Here is a 19,094-nt window from a genome sequence, read left to right as displayed (position 1 = left end):
AACCACAGCACATGAGGCATAAGTGACGGGCTTGCGAACATTGTGCTTCACATCTGGAAGAGTTCAACAATGTCTGTGCAGGTTAAAGACAGCACTGTTATTACCATAGTACTTGAGCTGTAAGCAAGGTACTATTCGTGCCGTGGACGTTGAAATAAGGTTTCTCGTGACTAAAAAAAAAATAAAACAACTGGTCTAACACGGTTGTATCAAAAAGGCGTAAAATGCTCTCTAAGGCTGCCAGGTAGCATACGCTGAACGAGCGCACGAATAGTGGCCGCTTTGAGGAGAGGGCAATAAACTCAAGAGGAGAGGAAAATGCATAAACGTATATCATTATGCTTATGAGCTCATTTCTTAGTTTGAAATTCAAGTAATTCATTTATTCTCTGTGCATACGTAGTTGCGTTTTTCTTTTTTTTTTTGGAAGCGCTTAACCACCCGCTAATTATTTCTTACATCAAACGCAGACATCAAACGCAGCCATCAAACGCAGCCATCAAACGCAGGTTTTTAAAGTACGCGAACTTGTTGCCCTTCATAGCGAGCACGGAGAAAAACTGCGCAATGAATTTGTGTCCAGCTGTGTATGCTGGATGGTCCGTTGGTCCGGATACCGCCGGTCTCTGGCAGCTCGCTGTAGATATACTCCAGCTGTCACACGCACAAGGTTTATTGGTTGTTTTCTGCCACGAGCCTGAAATGTGTAGCGGCCTTCTCAGACAAATAGACTGATAATGCCCTGATGGCAATTATTCTGCCATTCCTATACAGAGCATAACAGCTACACCGTATAACAATTTTTCAGACGCTCTGAAACCGCTAATAATTTTCTTTTTGGTCAAATGAATGTTTTGATTGTTGGTTAAGAAATAAATAGCAATAAACTGGTGAATAACGTAGGCCTGAGGGGTTCACAACGGTAGCCGGTTGTATGACCGATGAAGGGCCAGCACGAAATAATATGGCGGCAAAATCATCCCGTACTCCAAATTCCTTCGAGTTGAAGTACAAGAACGACATCAAGCGTTTCTAGTGCGACAGTTGTGATAACAGGCGGCAATCGTCCTAAGGAGTGATCTTTCTTGTGTAATGCCACAAGGGTTTGTTGTTATTGCTCTGCAGACGAGGTCGCACGTGCCAGGCCTGTGTGGACTCACCTTTAAGGCTCTGTGTCGCGTGGCTACTGGTTCAAAGCGCACTATAAGAAGGGTCGATGGCGGATTGCGCTGAGCATCTGCTACTCCTTTTTGTTTCGAGGACTGAACCGAATCTTCGTACCAGGCAGTAAATCTGCAAAAGGCAAGGTTTTTCGGAACTGTCCTTTTCAAACGATCATGCCCAGATAGATAGATATGTAACAGTGATCGAACAAGGAATGTCGCTGGCTCCAGCAATATTCCACGTTCGCTATTCATTTCAAGCTTCCATGTTCCTGTGAACTTTTATGTTTGAATGCATAGTTGAGCTTTATGTTAAATGAAGTGTGTACATTGCCTCAATCTAATAACCCGCAGGCTAGCGTAGGCCTTTGTCCCCATACTGGCTTATATATGCATCTGTGCCTGCATCTCGTCCGCATGCACCAGAACTGGTATGACATATCTTAAAGATCGTGAAAACTCTGCATAAATGAGGCACGAGTCCACGCAGAAGATGTATAAAAGCGCTATTTAAAAGCGTGGCGTGTCTGGGGCTCAAAATTTCACTTCTCTATATGGAAGCTACAACCAGCTACTGATGGCACCTACACCAATATGCCGTACACGTCGCTTGTATTTTATATGTTATAAACCACGTGTTCCTTGCTGGGCCCTGTACTATACTTCACCTCATGGCGAATTTCATCAAGCCACCTCTGCCTCAAATGATGTAGCTGCGGATGTTATATGACTGAAAGGCAATGCTTTTTCAACGGAGTAGCTTTATTTATCAAGCTACGGAGAAATTGAGTTTTCTTTGCAGAATGATTCATCACAACGCAAAGCAATCGATATTCAAGACCTTTTCATAACACGCTTCCTTAATCGCGATCAAAATATTATAGCGCTGAAACCTCTGTGAGCCAGGTTCAGCATTTTATTCGAGCTTTCTTCGAAGCAAAGATAGCCGAGTATCAGAGAGAACTACAAGCGTCATTAGTTCTTTGTAGTTATTTGGGACCAAAAAGCCTTTATTGATGCAAGCATCATGAGGCCTGCAGCACTCGCGCATGCGTTGTAAAAATGTTTTGAATAGTTTACACGGGCAAGAATGTTGTCCATCGATTCCACTTTCGTGAGCAAATTAGTCATGATTATCATGTACATAAAACGGCAAAACAAACATAGTAGCTTAAAGGGGCCCTGAACCACCCCTCGGGCTGGGTGAAATAACATAGTCCGCGGGTAGCATACGCTGCTGTGAACATCTCAGCCAAGTTTTTCTGTCGTACGTGGTGCATGGAGCTCGCAAGCGGAGCGCGAAGTCACCTTTCTCTCAAACGCCCTCGTTTCAACAGACGCCATGATCATCACTCTCGTCTGTGTTTTATTACGCAATAAAGCACATTCCAATACGCGGCTGCTATTGGTCGCTGCGGTCGGTTACACCGCGGCCGCCGCGGGGTGCCGCCACGACTCCACTGGCTAACCGCACTGCGGCTCGCTGAGGACAACCGCATTTGGCTTACGTTTAGCGCGTCGTAGGCACCAAAATCGGAAATTTGAACTGCGCGTCACGGTGACGTTTCGAAGGGGAAGCATTGTGGCCCTGCCCCACTCCGCCGTAGCCTTCGCAGTGTAAGGCATTTAAGAAGGAAGGGGGAGCACAGCAGAGGCTGTGTTTGATTGCCAATAAATCCGCTTCTGCTGAACGCATTGAAGTACTTTTTGCGGCAAAGTATTTCTGAAATAGCCTTTTTTCACCTCAAATGTTTTTTTTCCACTTCTATAAAAAGTGGTTCAGGGCCCCTTTAAGCTTTTTTTCGGGGGAGGGGGGGAGGGGATTTCATAAAATGCTCAGTGCCATCTCCCAATAACGCAGTCACACAGTCAATCCGAGTACATAATTCACATGCTCAAACATCGAGGCAGTCGTCTCGCATTTCCGCTACAAGTAGCCGGACTCCCCAATTCATCACAGATCACTTGGCAAATGAAGCGGTCAATGGCATTTCTTTATATCGTCTTATGAGGACTCGTTTGCTTTTGCGTAGAATCATCGTCATTCGGATACACGCAACGTCATGCTGCCCGACGAAGCCCTCCGAGCTGCCGGCGAATTCGGGCCCTTCCAGTACCTGCTGATCATCTACCTGTGCGTGCTGGTGGCACCTGTTCGTGTGATGCCGCTGTTCGCGCACGTGTTCAGCCTTCTGGTACCACCGCATCACTGTAGACTGCCCGAACAACTCTTCAGGCGGCTGCTTGGAAACGCGTCATACGCTCGAGAGCTGATGTTGCAGGCAGCGCTACCTCGCGAGGACGATGGAAGCTTCAGCCAATGTCGCATGTACCATCCGAACGACACGATAGCATGGTATGAAAAGTAATCTTGATTGTATTTGTTTAAAGAATGGCGCTACTGGCCGCGTTTCAATCAGCGGATGATGGCGAACATCACCGCCACGAATGAATTTTTTTTCTTCGTTAATGCAGGCTGGTGCGGCGCTCAGGAAACAATTACTGGAATGGGACACCCGGTGACGGCGCTGATTCGCAGACGACGCACTGCATCTACGGATGGGAGTACGACTACTCCTTAATTTACCCCACGGTCGTGTCAGAGGTTACTTCCGAATTTTTCCTTTTTACAATTAGTTGGCCGCATGAACAGGACGAAGCGAAAATGATCACTGTTTCCAAATATGTCGTTTACGATTAGGCGTCGAATAAAGTGTTAAACCGAATAACTACCGGTCAGCATTTCATTAATGCTTGATTATTCAGTTCTGTTTATTTCCATGACATATCAAAGAAGGACAGAATCTACGACAACTTTGATTGAATTGACCCTTTGAAATAGACCAGGCAGACACAACCGAGTATGCTGACCAGGTAGTGTTAGAAAACAACTTGTGCATGGGTCCTCACTATGCAGCTCAATTTAAAGTTACATATGCGTACACAGTAATTAAGCTGCACACAGAGAAAGTGAAATGTATTCCTTGGTTTTCTTATAGACCCTGTACATAACGTGAGAGTGCTACGTGGGAAAAACAAAAGAACAGGGAAATGGGCAAAGATTAATGTTCACAAACGTCTCAGTATGTTCCACCAATGCAGGGGCTCCGGAACCGGGGGGGGGGGGGGGGGGGGGGGGAGCAGTCGCCCCCACAGGTTATGTATGAACCAGTGGGGGCATGCCCCCACACTCAATGCTGCTCCAACCGCCTCTTACCGCGTGTGAGGGTATAGCGACTACTTTGACTAGTTAAAAAGGGTGCTCCCTTCCTTCAACAAACGAAACAAAAATTTTCTGGAAGCTTGTGATTTCTGAGACTCTCTTTGCCGGTGCTTTTTCTGCGTCGAGAGCGCTGCCCGTTTTCGTCAGGTTCAACGTATCTTCCATCCTGAAGTGATTCTCCAGGATGGGAAGGCTGGCGCTCTATTCTGCAGTTCTTAGAGCGCACGTCTCAGCACCACGACTTTAGGATGCCTCGCGTTCTCTCCTTTTTTTCCTTGTCCCTATCCAAGCTCATGAAAAGTGAGAAGATAACAAAGGTCGGTGTAAGCCTAGCGGTTCCTAGAAAAGCACGATTTAAATCAGACTGCAGCCTTCATTTCTCTGCACTGCGCTTCGTCAGTGGTCGTTGAGATATATATATATAGCGAGAGAGAGAGAGAGAGAGAGGTGAACAACACGATACGAAATTATCCAGCAGACGTCGCCCCCTCACTTCAAATATACTTCCAGAGCACTTGCACCAATGTACACCCTGTTACTAATTCACCGAAAACAGCACGAAGTATTTTTGGCGTGATTGTTTTTGTGGTTGTTTATTCAATTAAGTAAACCGTGTAAAAACTAACCGTGACTAATACGTTATTTATATTTTGTGCATATATGAAGGACTTTTTGGACTACTTTCGTTTGAGTTAGACACATTGGCATATTGGTGTTTATTGACGATAGTAAAACAACGAAACCAATATGGAAAAGAACAACTACTTAGTTTTTTAACGGAAGTTACTCCTGACCTATAACTTCGAACTCTACAAGTGAAGTAGCTTTCTTGAGCTTTTGGCCTCGTCGAAAATTTTTACGCTCTACGCAGATGTAGAGCCATTCTAGCCTTTTCAACACATATTTAGGTGGTCCATGTCGGGCTGCTGTCACTCCACGTATTGATTCATGCGCATACACAGATTGCCACCCTGGTTGCTTTTGTCAAATCAACTTTACAAGGACAAGCTTCCTCGTTGAAACATAATGAAATGAGTGAGGCATTTGACTTGTTTTCCTAGTTTCTATTGTTCACGTATTACAAACGACGTTAAACGTCCTTATTCGACGGTATTACAAAAGATACAAATTTATACTGCGTTATTTAGCACATAAATGAGTTGCAGTGTTTGTGAGTGCCTAGAGGGAAAACCTAAGGTATATGTTAAATTCAATCAAGACAACACAGCCACAATAAAATGGTGCATTGTCGAAGAAACGATATTGTCGTGAAAAACATCCGATGCTTCGTAAGATAAGTCCTTCGAGGACCCGAGGCGTTCTGTGTCGTCTGTACATGCAAACCTATACTTTACGTTAAAGGTATCCGTAAAGGCAAATGTCTATTATGAAATATCATACCAACTTGCTTTCTTTCATTTTTCGCTTATGCATATGGATCTGTATTCACTCTGTTGTGACAGCGAATATATGCAACTGCTCCTCAGGCTCCAGTGTATGCTATATGTATCGAATGGCGGAGGTTTCTAAGCCATTAATTATCAGGACATTTGTTCTCTGCGCGGCTCAACATAATGTCTGAGAAATCGTTGTTTATTAGGCTAGCCCCTCAGTCCACAAACATTACGATATAGTAGGTAGGCATTTGCCTACAAGTGTTGAGAACTCCGAAGGTTCAAGGCGTCTTTTGATGAAGAACCTAGGAAGCAAACAAGATATATTTTCATTCTTACTCTTCCTCCATAACGCTGCTACAGTACGACTGGGTGTGCGAGAACAGCTGGAAAGCGTACGTGGCTGACACGACGTTCTGGATGTGCTCTATTGTCGGCGTTCTCATCTGCGGACATTTGACAGACAAGTGAGTTCAGATATTGGTGCAATTGCGTTGTATAAATACGAGTATATGCCTAGATTCTTTGAATTTCTGTAAGGTTTTCTGTTCTGTTCTGTTCTATTTCTGTTCGATTTTAGTGGCCATTAATTGTAATGTCCATTGGCGTGACAAAAAGCTAATCACAGCTGCACTGAACAGTCGGAGACTCCGTTTTGCGTAAGATAAATTATGTAGATAGCGGTCGTGATGCGCATGCGATTGCAAGCAAACGACGTCATGACAGTGCCTCAAAAGGCCCACATATTGTAGTAATAGCTGAAAGGATCTTCCCGATTAACGTTTTGAGATGGCTACTACAAATGTAATACGACAATGTAATTCAAGAGGCAACCATGTATTGGAGGCAATTCAACACTCGTGCCATTTAAAAAATATGTGAACTTGTTTTTCGCGTTCCTAAGTGTATATCCACATATGCGTTTCCGTAGTGTTGCAGCACAAAATGCCTGCTAGCAAAATAAGAGTAAATAATAATAAGGAAAAAAACAGACAGAGAGCTTTCGTCAACCAACCAGCAATAAGGAATCTGAGGTGGCAGCCTGCAACATGTACAACCCCTAATTTAAGCAACAGCTACACGCAGCCGGTCCCTTTCACCGTATTGTACTATAAGAAGTTCACACGACTTTGAGTCTGATGCGCGTGCTTTCAACAAACAGGATGTCCCTTGCGTTTGTGTCATCTGGACGCTTTACCCAGTCTGTTCACTGTAACATCTCGCTTCACAAAAGGCAGGTATTGCTTGTTTCTGGGCTTTCTGAACTCTGTCAAAATTTCAAGGTTGATAGCTTAATTGGTTGTTGCTTAGGACACACAACTAACTCTGCAGCACTTAGCACGTAACATGTGCAGTTGCTGTCAATGGGTTTACATGACAAGAGTAGTTTTTATTTTCCAACCATGTGCGTACTTCTATGATGCAGAGTTGGTCGTGTTCCTGTGATCGCCGCTGTGAACTTCCTGTGCGGAGTAGCCGGCTTGTACACCTTCTTCACGAGAGGCTTCGCGCACTTCCTCGTCAGTCGAGCATGCCTAGGTCTTGTCATGCTTGCCCTCAGCATCACACCTTTCGTGCTCGGTGAGCGCTATGCCGTTTATACTGTGACTAATCGATTTTAAACAAATGGCTTAAAGGAAAAAGCTATTCTGATCTTTTGCTTTGTTTGCTAATTCAGGGTCACTCACAATATCAAGAATTCTGTCCTTTTGTTTTTTAGTAGGGGCTATAACCATACCCTACTGCCATTTTCTTCAATTTGTTCGTTTAAGATGTCTTCAAGATGTAGAGTTAAAAAAATATTTATTGGCCAGCTTGGTTAGTTTAAGTGAAGAAGATAAATATTATTTATAGTGAGTATATTGCTAACAAATCAGTTTTTGGCAATGAAGCATACATGCTTTTAGACGTGTTGGCGAGACTGGATGATAATCTATTCCGAGAGCTCTGAAGATTTGTTGCAAGTTGTTTCCTCCTGTTAAACCTATATGAACATCAAGACTTGACACCGGACGTCCGCCCACTCCCGTGCATAGACGCGTATGTCCAGTTCTACTTTCTCCATAGCCCCTCTAATCACTACCGCACTGCTGGTTTGTCGGTGCTCTTATATGATCGTCAGCATGAACGCGGTGTGTAGTAGCCACCTTCTAAGCCTTGGTGGCACACTTGCCTCGGTAACGCATTGCCGCTGAGTGAGCCGCGGCTGGCAAGGTTAAGATGGACCTATCGAGACGACGGTCGCCAGGTTCCGAAAGACATCGGTTAGTGGCCACATGACGTCAACCAATGATTGATGAGCGAGGTACTCATTATGTTGGTGATGGAAATGCTTGTCTATAGGATCTACTTTTGCACTTGGTTATATTCTTTGAGAAAAATAATTCACGAATGACCAGGAAAGAATCTTCAATAGAGGATGTGCCGTGAATTGATTACTTCCAAAGGCCCAACAGTCAAACAGCCTGGTTTGATCCCTATCTCTTACCGTTCATTATTCTATAACCGCAGTGGTGGAGTTCGTGGCCCCCGAGCGTCGTATGATGGTGCTGACCGGCTTTCAGCTGTCCTACCCGATTGTCGGCGCGGCGTTTCCGTGGTTGACCGTTCTTCTCTTTCACTGGCGTACTCTGACAGTTGCCTCGGCTGCTGCACCCCTGTTGGCCATGGTTTGTTGCCTGTAAGCTTGCATATTTCTGAATCCCCGTTTTATTACAGGCATACTTCTGAAGAAACGCAAATAAACAATTTAAAGAAGCGTGAGTCTCAATCGACTACTAGAAGTTTGGGAGTGCCAACCCTGATCTTTGCTCAGAGACGCCACCAGCAAAGAGGTGCAACGGCACGTTCAATCAGGGTGCCGCTTGCCTACTGGCGGCTGTTAGCGCATTAAATGGCGTTGCGGGAACCTGGTGATAAACATTGGAATGAAGTTCCTTACTGCGGCTACCTTCCTTCATATCTTCTGGAAGAGTAGATTTCTGATTAATGTTTATCTTGCAGTTTTAACATAATCTTGTGGAATAGCGACAACGATGATAGGACTGAAGGCACCCGACATCGGGAGTTCCGCGGACGGTGGCTAACGAATTGCTCCAGTCGAAAGCAGAACTTCCAGCCCGTTGCGTTTTTGCTCACAGAGAGGTTGAAGAGCATGAATTTTGACGAGAAAGGTCTCCCCGCCAAGCTCAAGGTTAGGTTCCCGTGCGGTGATAACGTTACCACGACCAAAGACAACGTATGCTATTAATCAGATGAAATCATCAGTTGCCTCTTCGAGCATTTGCGATTTACAATGGAAAGTCATACTCACGTATGACTGCGCAGACTTCACGAGTTCACCATACCTGAGAAGTTTTCAGGCGACAGCGCCGTTAGAGGTTTTCTACACTACTCTATGCTGGCGGCATCAATTTTACCCTCCCTTCCATTACATCGTGCCCCGAATTTCCGGCCAATAATGAAATGCCCTTACACATGAACAGGACCCTATTTCCCATTTCACATGAAACGTTCCAGCACGTGGTCTTCTCCTCGCAGATTTCTACCCGAGTCTATACGCTGGCTAATGTCCCACGGCAAACATGATCGAGCCAAGAAAATCGTTCTCATGGTCGCCAAGGTCAATGGTGAGGTTCTGTCCGAAGAATTCCTGCAGAAATGTCAGGTGCGTGAGTTCTGTGTATCCTGAGCATAGATTTTAAGTTCAAGGTTGTGCGCCTCAAGAGGAATTACTTGGCTACAATATTATTATGTCCGGCACAAAACCAGCACCTGATCTACTTTATCGCAATAAAAGTGTCAGTCTGGTGGGGGATGATAGGTGGGGGATACGTCAGAGTGGTTTGCTCGAAGTTTCTCATCCGATGGACCACTGTTTCCAGAGGGAAATCGTTGGTACCGTCGTTTCACACTAATCAACGTAACATTCTTATAATTTTTTTATTTCGCGTTTTCGTTGTCACACTCGTGTTATTTAACAGTGATGCACCCCAACAGGACAAGCGAATATGCAGGTATTCATTCATGCAACTTAGAAACAGTCGCTTGTGGCGTGGCAGAAACTTGCAGTGCGTTGTCCGTCTGTTTGAGCTTACACTACCAGATGTACACTCCAAAGTGCAACTGATGTTTAAATTTTACTCGTGCGTTCGCAATACGCGCGAAACATGACGCATTTGTAATAGGCTCTTTACGCCTAGTGAACCAAAGCAAGCAAGATAGTGCAGTACACATATGACAACAGTTATAAAGATCATAGTTTATAACAATCACTAGTCTGCTACCACATAGTATACAGAAAATGGCCAGAACCAGCCCACGCATTACATCATGTGCTTATACTGATCAAACTTTCCTACTTGTTCGTCGTCGTTTTAAGTGGAACGCACTGCATAAGAATGAAATAACGGTAACTATACGATACAGGGGCAAATGCAAACAAGACAAAAGGTTCACACGAAAATGGACATTTGAAGTGATCAACGGTGGGAGAACAAGGGAAGCATCAGGCCTGAGCCAACGCTTCGACAAGGCGACTTGTCACGGACCTGATGAAGACGAGTTATTGTGTTGAAACATTGGTCCTCGCCTGAAGCTTTGGTTATTAGCCCGGTGCGCATCACTTCAAGAGTAAACGTAAGTATTTAATGCGTACTTAAAGAATCCGTCTTCATGCCGCTATAAGACCTCGCTAATTTGTGCGCGGTGAGATGAGAGCCATGCCGCCTACCTTAACCGAGAGACTACTTAAGCGCAGCATTTCTTTGGCACTTCCTAAATACTGGTCTATCACTGAGAGGGAGAAAAACGCTGAAAACGCTCCGGCTTCTATTTTTTACACAGATAGGGTAGAGAGCGATAGAGAACAACTTTCCCAGATACTTTCAAATGGTCATCCGAATTGCCTTTTTTGTTTGTTGTTTTTTGTTTGCAGTTCTCGGATTCGCAGCGAACGGACAAAAGCAAGCATTCCGCGATGGACATGCTGAAGACCAGCAACCTTCGCAAAAACTTCATTCTCACCCTGGCCTGCTGGTGAGTAATGACATCTGCGACGCATCGAGAGCTACGCCAACTGTGCTAAGCACACAGCTGCGACGAAAACGTGAGTGTCACAGACCCCGTGAACGAGGCGCCAACGCCGGACCAAATTCCAAAGCCGACTTATCAGCCTTCGAAAATAACCCCACGAAAGCAAGGACAATTAGTAATGGGCCCTCTGGTGCGCCAGAGAACGCCGGTTGCTGTCCAAAGACCGAGTCAGAGCCCAGAGTTGTCAACACAACAAAATTATATTCTTCACACCTGGTAGTTACACACACACTTGCACATTTCGGCTAGACACAACACAATACAAATCAGATGGGTATTCACGAAACACAGGCAAATAATTCACGACAAGCACTAAGAATCCAACACGTAAAGTACAAAAAGAATAGGAACACTAAGTGTCCAATCGTATTCACCCGTGCTGGTCTTGGAGTCAGACAATCTCGGCGTAGCTCGGGGCAAATCTCGAAGAAGGAACTTCTTCCGGAAATGCAGAGGCTCAATGAACTCGTCGACTAGCTTGCCGGGGAATCCCCTTCTTCCGCAGACGGTCAGTCTTCACGTTACATCTCTTTACCGGAGCGGTCTCAACTGAACTTTTCTAATCCTCGCACGCCGTTTTTATAGCCTTCGATGGTCGTTCTCGAACCTTCGGTCGGAGTCGTGATCCCGTAGCATGGCCAAAGCCTGGGAATCTTCTAGACCATTCTCGCATGTTCGACCGCCGCCGTCGGAGCGTCGTCGAGGGGGGGGGTGATGACTCATCCTGTTGGCGCACGCTCACGCTGTAGTAATCTCTCTCTCGATTCGCCGGGTGAGAAGGCGTCTCGGCGCCCATGCTCTCTCTCTGGTTACAGTCACTTCGTCTATGCTTCTAGACGTCTAGACTCCGTTGGTCGCGTCGGCTGCTTGAGGCATATGTGCTCTCCCCCTCTGTTGAAGTTGCCGCTGTGCGGGCGTGCTTCTTTCGCTGGCTTGCGTGACACGCGGCGCGCGCTTTGATTACGCGCTCTTTAGTGACAGTGAGAGCGAGAGAGAACATTTATTATGATAGAAAAGCTGAGAGGTCATCCTGAATCAAACTTCTGACTTGATACTTAGCACTGGGGAAGGAAAATGGGAGTAAAAAAGAAACAGAAAAGAGTTGGTGGCAGAAAGTCCTCCATGATTATAGACGGTTTCAGTGTTTAAAAACAAACCTCGCTTGCCGCTGATTGGTCAGCGGCAAGCGAGGTTTCGGAACATGGGAACTTCCGGCAGGAGAGCTAGAAGCACTTCCGGCTATGTTGTTTGAAGGCATGAGCGACGTGAGGCCGGCGTGTCCATGTTTGCACTGCTTGGTGGAATCTTTGATGAGCTGATTCTACATCATGAATATTGTCGAGATGACGAGCGACTACTTTAAGGCGCTTAACATCGAAGCAAAAGATCGGTATCGCCAAAAGCTGATGTTTAGAGGCAGAGAGCTGCCCGATCCGCTGGACGATGATGTCGTGCGATTTTCGTTTTCGCCGGGCTCCAAACACCTTCCCTCAGTTACAACCCCGGAGCAACAAGCGGAGCATCTTGGTGAGGCCATGCAATGAACGCAGACTGTTGTCTTCAAGGCAGGTACATGCCGAAAACTAGAAAAACTTTAATGGCACTTTTTTCTTCTTTCTGGGGTTTTACGCACCAAAACCAGTTCTGATTATGAGACTCGCCGTAGTGGAGGCTTCCGGATTAATTTTGACCACCTAGGGTTCTTTAACGTGCCGTACAGCATAAGCACACGGGCGTTTTTGCATTTCGCAATGGCACTTTTATTGCTGCAAGATGGAGGATGAAGTGGTAAGCTGACCATGTGCGCATGCACATGTTTTCTGCGTCATCTGCCTCGTTTCTGCTTTTCAATACGCATTCACAAATAACTGTACATTCTCAAAAGTCATTTAGTGCAAGACACCTAGGTCGATTGAAATGGGACTAACTTAAGTGCTCACGAATATACCACACTTCTAACAAAATGAAACCCGTAGCGTTGGGCGCGAGATTGCAATCAATATATGGCCTCCGGTAATTCGTAAATGCTTTTAGAATGTGACCGAAGCTTCCTACATGCATGCACGGAAATCGCTTTTCTGCGATTCTGCTCTGCGATACCTATACGAATGCTCACATGCCGCCGCGATGGCTCAGCGGTTACGGTGCCCGGTTGCTGACCCGAAAGACGCCGTGTGAGCCCCGGCCAGTCGCATTTCGATCGAGGCGAAATGCTAGAGGTCCGCGTACTGTGCGATGTCAGTGCACGTTAAAAAACCACAGGTGGTCTAAATTATCCGGAGCCCTCCACTGCGGCGTCCGTCATAGCCGGAGTCGCTTTGGGACGTTAAACGTGATAAACCAATGCGCACATGTACCTAGGTAGTAAAGCTGGAGAAGATCACTTGTGGCCCAGATACGAAAAACATTAAAATAAAACGGCAGCAGCATGGCACCCGCTAAACAATAACTTAAACTCATGTTCGTAGCATGGCGATCCACGCCGAGGCAAGAAACTGGACGAGCGGGCAAACTCAGGGTGAGAGTCGAGCTGCTCTCGCGTGAGTTACACGACATACGGCTAGAACAATCGCGCTGTAGCACTTTTATTATTCAGCATTATAGCAGTCCGGCTACTCCGCGTATAGTAACGTACCTTGGATGAAGTGAGCAGAGCAAATCTGGGAGCTCTTGGTAGGCTTCCAGATTTGAAAAACACCATTGAGGAGTGAATGTAATGAAAACAGTCGATGCTCCAAGACCTACTCGCCGTCACGCAACACACTGAATGCCACAAGTCGCACTTATATCGATATACCCGAAAAATAACAGAGAATATTCGCAGGACGAGCGCGCTGAGCGAACAAATACGAGCAAAAGGAACGGCTACCGGAAGTTTCCTAAGGGCGCCGGATGCCGGCGCACAGCGTTGCCAGAGCGCGGTGGCGCTGGATGAAACCGTCTATATAAGTGATATATTCACCAGCTAGGATTTCCAACCATCCCAAATTTAGTGGCACAGTCACGACTTTTCAGTAACAGTCCCGAGTTCCGACATTGACCCAGTAGAGACGGCCAAATGTCCGGACATTAGCTTTTTTCCTACTGAATGACAATGAGTAAACCAAATTTCCTTTCTATAACGCTTGACAGCTCGCTTGCACATTCGTCTTTTTTGACTGCTTTTGCATTGTCATGAACATAAACGCGATTTTGTTTTTGTCGTGGTTCTAGTTCTATTGTAGAGCCCAAGCGTTCACAATGCCTATATCTGTATTAGTAGCCGGGTCATCAGACAACTATACTGCACGTTGTTTTAAAGCGCGACACGGTAAGAATTTAAAACAAATTGTGAGAATTCCTTACACGCACAGACAGACTCCTGACAATGACATGATCGGTCGTCGCCAGCCGCTTACTTCCTGTTCTCCATTCACCCCTCGTCCCAACTTTGCCATTCGAGAGTTGGCAACCCTATCACCACCATTGGCGCCAGCGCTTGAAGAACATCATCTCCGTCGTTCGTGGAGATACATAATACAATGACCTGTAAGTATACGTGCAGACTTATCTCAGAATACGTTCCCGAATTGCGGCCACGAAGGTGCATATATCTACTTGTATTTTAAAATCTTATTGGATGGAATGACCATATGTATGAATTCACGTGAATACCATTGTGTTTCCTGCTAATCCCTGCATCTCATTTTTTCTGGTTTCATATACTCATGTAATTACAATTTCCGTGCAGTAAAAAATGACCGCGTGAACAAAATACCCTTTTACACAAGCATGAGAATTAGACCATATATGAAGGTCATAAGCAGACGTAGTTGGTACTGTACGCAAGAAAAAAGATTACACCGCTACTTATGAAACAGACCATTTTTGTTCTCCCTCCGTAAATAAAGTGTTTTCGGTCCATTAATTCTTGCAGGACCTTGGCTTGCCTGGTCTACACGGCTGGTCAGCTATATGCAGCCAACGCAAGCCAAAATCCGTTCGTGATGACTACTGCCGTGAATCTGGTGGATGTTGTATCAACGGTGACAGCACTTCCTTTGGCTGATCGCTGGGGCCGCAGGCCTACGATGATGACCACCTGTATTGGTGCCGCGTTGGCTTACTTCTGCGCAGTGGCAGTACCTTGGGGTACGCATCACTGTTCTTCTAGCACAATTTTTTTCACGAGCAATGGTTACTTTCAATTGCGTATTGCTTTCAATTGCGTGTCGTATTCAACCAGTTGTTACTCAGTCTTTATGAGATAATATCGGTCAAGTCCTCAATCAATCAATCAATCAATCAATCAATGTTTTATTGTAAAATAAACTGCATTTAGGGTCCTGAACAAAAAGTAAAAGGGCATGACTGTGTAAAGCTTGTACACACCATAGCAATTACTATGCGTATCCAACAAGCTCGTTATTTTAATGCGTTTGCACTAGGAGTGTCAAAGTGAAAAAAGTGTATGTCTATGAAGCTTAGGAAGCCGATCACGTAGTAGAGGTAGAGAAGAGGTGGGATAGCTTAGAATAAGAGCGTGTTGTTTAACTATATAGTGCAAATGACGATGGTCTGCTACTGAACAACGCTTTGCGGTGTGGTGAACGCGAATTAAATGATGCATCCGGGACCTCAAACAGATGCGACGTGGTGTTGACGCATTATTCTCGCATTTACCGCTAAATCATCACTAAAATGGTTTTGCTGCATCATCATAAATGTTATTACGATAATAATACATGGAAAAACACTCCGATGATTACTCACTCTAAGCGTAGCGCTCTGGAAGATTATGCAGAAGTAGTTCGTTAGAACTTTTTCCATTCGCGAGCGTTGAAAACACCGGCTTTACACCGCAGAAGCATCCAAATAACTTTCAGCTTCTTGAACGTTCACGCTGCTCAGTGTGGAAACACTCACAGCGAACTCGCCGTGTCGCAGACGCCGTCCTTTGCGCCACTGCGATGTCCTTGTTGGCCAGACTAGCGCTGACCATGGCGTACGACGTGGCGTATCTGCACGCAGCTGAGGTTTATCCGACCGTGGTCCGGTCGCAGGCCATGGCCATCAGGCAGGCATTCGGCTCAGTCGGGAGGTTACTCAGCTCGCAGGTCACGCATCTGGTAAGTGGGGCCACTTTGCACTTCTTACCCTAAAATGGCGCTCACGAGATTTGGGGATTTCAGTTATTCAAGCAAAAATAGCCAGCAGAAGCGCTAACAATACGGGAATTCCCGTAAAACGCTGAGCGTGCAAAACTTCCAAATCTGTGGCGCTCAGCACGAAAGTAAGATAGAGCAATAGGATTTTTTAAAAAACCTAGGAAATGAGCACCGAGACGTAAGCTTCACGTGGGTCCTTGGCTCGGACAAGCAAGAATGCAGGACAGGACTCCTAACTAAGGATGCTGGTGGAGACAAAGGAAGAGCGTCTCTGCTGTAGTTAGTGTAGCTCGCTCCCTCGTACCATGGCCAGGCCTTGCATTATCTTGTAACTCGGCCACTACTAGCCCTATTATACTTTTTGGGGTAAGAGGTATATATATACCACCTTCGAGGTATATATATACCTCGAAGGTGCTTTACAACTTGTGATGTTTCACTAAAATTTCCGGCGGGGCCTGGTGAGGAGCCCTTTAATGCGTACCTTTAAAAACGGTAGTGTTCCTTCTTTTACGTTTGCCAAAAATGTGGCAGTCAACGCTATCCATGATTACTGCGGACACAAGTAATAGCCACACAAGAGTACTTCACTGAAAATATTTTTACACAACTTAAATTGCTTCACTATACGAAATGGAACTCTCTGTGGGGTGGTATAGTACAAGATCAACTGCATCAGCCTGCATGTACAAAGCACACCGACTTACGACTAAGGCTAAAGCTTCAAACGACTCGTTGCATATCTTAAAGCACAAATAATTGCGGCTTAAGCGCCCTTAAGTTAAGGAGTAACGCTTATTTACTAGGAATATTTATAAATATTTCTTAGTATACTTTCTTTCTTTTAAAGTGGTGGATGTAAGCGGAGCTTTGTGGTATAAATGCGAGACTCTGTCGCGTGTTTCTGCGAGCAATTTGCCTGGTTTTGTATAGTACTCGGAGTTCTTTCAGCTTCGAATGCGAGATGGTGCTGAGCGTCTGATTAAGTTTCTCACAGCGATAAACACTGCTGCCATGTTTCAACCAGTTCTGGAGGGGTTGAGAAGTGCTTACGCGCTCTTGAAACAATTTTGTTTGAAAAGAAACGTTGTGAGAACAAAGATTTGATATGCCAACGATAAACGCTGCTCATTTTCCCGAATGGGCCGCCCCTTAAAGTGTTTCACGGCTCATCAGAAATGGCTGAACTCGTTCAAAATGTTGTAGATCCTGGCTTCTTTTTAGGTTTGTACCAGAGCGCTGATGTCCTAAAGACGCGCAGATTAGCGGAATAAAGCGAGCGGTTTGTTGAAACAGCACTTTTTCCAACGCAACGAAGTATGGTTACAGTTATAATGCTGAGCAAGGATTTGCTCATTCTTTTCGAACCTCGATAACAGTTTATACCACTGTAGTGGCTGTCTGGAGCGCACTCGAAAAACGGTTTCATAGATCCTCAGCTCGCTTCCGTATTCTCATCAGACAGGCGTGTTGCTACCGTTATTTTTGTCATCCGTCTTAACGTTTGCGTTGCAGTCATTGCCTGTAAATGCTTTATCTCGCGCTCATTTAAGCGTTCGTACTTTCCCACCAGACGTATTTTGGGCGGTCCGTACCACTCGTGGTTATGGGAACGATGTCCTTCCTGCTGGCTATGCTGACCTTCCCGCTACCGGAAACCCTGAACCAGGAACTTCCGGAAGAACTCGAAGATGGAGAGAATCTCGTCCACGGGCAGAACACCTGCGGCTTTTCGGCATCGGCGAAGCCCATAGCTGCGCCGGCATCTCCACGTCCTCGAAGTCGAACGCACTCTGTTCTTTAGGAACCGTTCAGTGTAAAAAGGTTTAATGTGATACTCGTACTGAGATGATGTACAGACTCGGTGGTCAGCTCGGACGATTCCACCACTTGCAACATGTAATGGCACAAAATCGTGCTGCACACTGCGCTAGTCACACGTACTCCTCAGTGGAAAATAAAAATGTACTCCAAGCAGTCAATTTTCTGACCCTCTCTGGGTACATCCTCGGTTGCAATATCTGGTTTAAGTTTTACTAGAGTAAGAGTTACACTGACCCGCTAATAAAAGTTACACAGAAGCTTAAATCTAGAAGCGGCGCCGGACACAGGCGAAGTACTGCTAGAGGTCTTTAGGCAATTTTTTCTTTGAGTGATGGAAAGCCAAGTGAAATGCGAAGACTAGTGCAGCCTGTTTTCAATAAAGTTAAATCTCTTTATTAAAGTTTCTGGAAGTTGTTTGGCTGAGCGATAGTCATCAATGTTTCTGAACGTGAATTTAGAATGCATGTGCAACGTAGCTTTGTATACCATAAGCAACATTGATATATACAGGAAGCTAGTTCTCGCTTAATGTAGGGAAGCTAAGTGCCCTCTTATATGAGTAACTTGCTGCTAGTAGGATTAGCTCAGAAACACTCGCAAGTAACGGCACTGTGTCATCTCACCTTTGCAGAAAAACTCGAAAAATTACAAATGTTAGCTGTACGTTACGTCTACAAACGGTTCAAACAACTTGACTCACCATCGGCCATGCTACAGTCGGCCGATTTAGAACCGCTTGCTCAAAGAAGGAAACCTGCACGTCTTAAGTTGTTTGCTTTTGCCTACTTTGGAAACCTAGGAATAGAATCACTCGATTACTAGCATACCGGTCGAGCCTCACGTCACCGACATAGTCCCCACATCAAGCCTGTATTCGCGAGAACTAACCTATATAGATATTCACTCTTACCGCGAACAATTACGGAATGGAACTCCTTACCATCCAATTTGTCCTTTTGGCGTACTAATCCATGATTTGCTACCATTTCCTTCATGGTAACCTACACGAAATGGTTGTCCTGTGCCAAAACCCCGATCTGATTACGAGGAACGCCGTATCGTGGGACTGTGGATCAATTTTGAACCACCTGGGGTTCTTTAACGTGAGCACAATGCACGGTATACACGAGCGTTTCTGCATTTCGCCCCCATCTAAATGCGGTCTCCGTGGCTGGTAATCGAACCCGTGACCTCGTGCTTAGCAGAGCAACGCCGTGGCCAGTATATCACCCTGAAACAGTCGCACTGA

The 19,094-nt window shown here is 45.5% G+C and overlaps 1 protein-coding gene across 1 annotated transcript; it reads left to right on the top strand.

Annotated features, from left to right (window-relative positions):
- Positions 1–3,226: 3,226 nt before the first annotated feature.
- On the top strand, positions 3,227–17,825 carry LOC119456958 (solute carrier family 22 member 5-like). Its single transcript, XM_037718777.2, has 10 exons — positions 3,227–3,519; positions 3,639–3,768; positions 6,144–6,247; positions 7,207–7,361; positions 8,292–8,460; positions 9,321–9,447; positions 10,717–10,817; positions 14,791–15,005; positions 15,801–15,982; positions 17,595–17,825. The coding sequence occupies exons 1-10, from the start codon at positions 3,227–3,229 to the stop codon at positions 17,823–17,825; spliced, it is 1,707 nt and encodes a 568-aa protein (XP_037574705.1).
- The last annotated feature ends 1,269 nt before the right edge of the window (positions 17,826–19,094 follow it).

This window comes from Dermacentor silvarum, chromosome 6, assembly GCF_013339745.2.
Source record: "Dermacentor silvarum isolate Dsil-2018 chromosome 6, BIME_Dsil_1.4, whole genome shotgun sequence".
Taxonomy (NCBI): Eukaryota; Metazoa; Arthropoda; class Arachnida; order Ixodida; family Ixodidae; genus Dermacentor; species Dermacentor silvarum.
The sequence above is the reverse complement of the archived record's forward strand: the minus strand, read 5'-3'. Positions and strand labels throughout refer to the sequence as shown.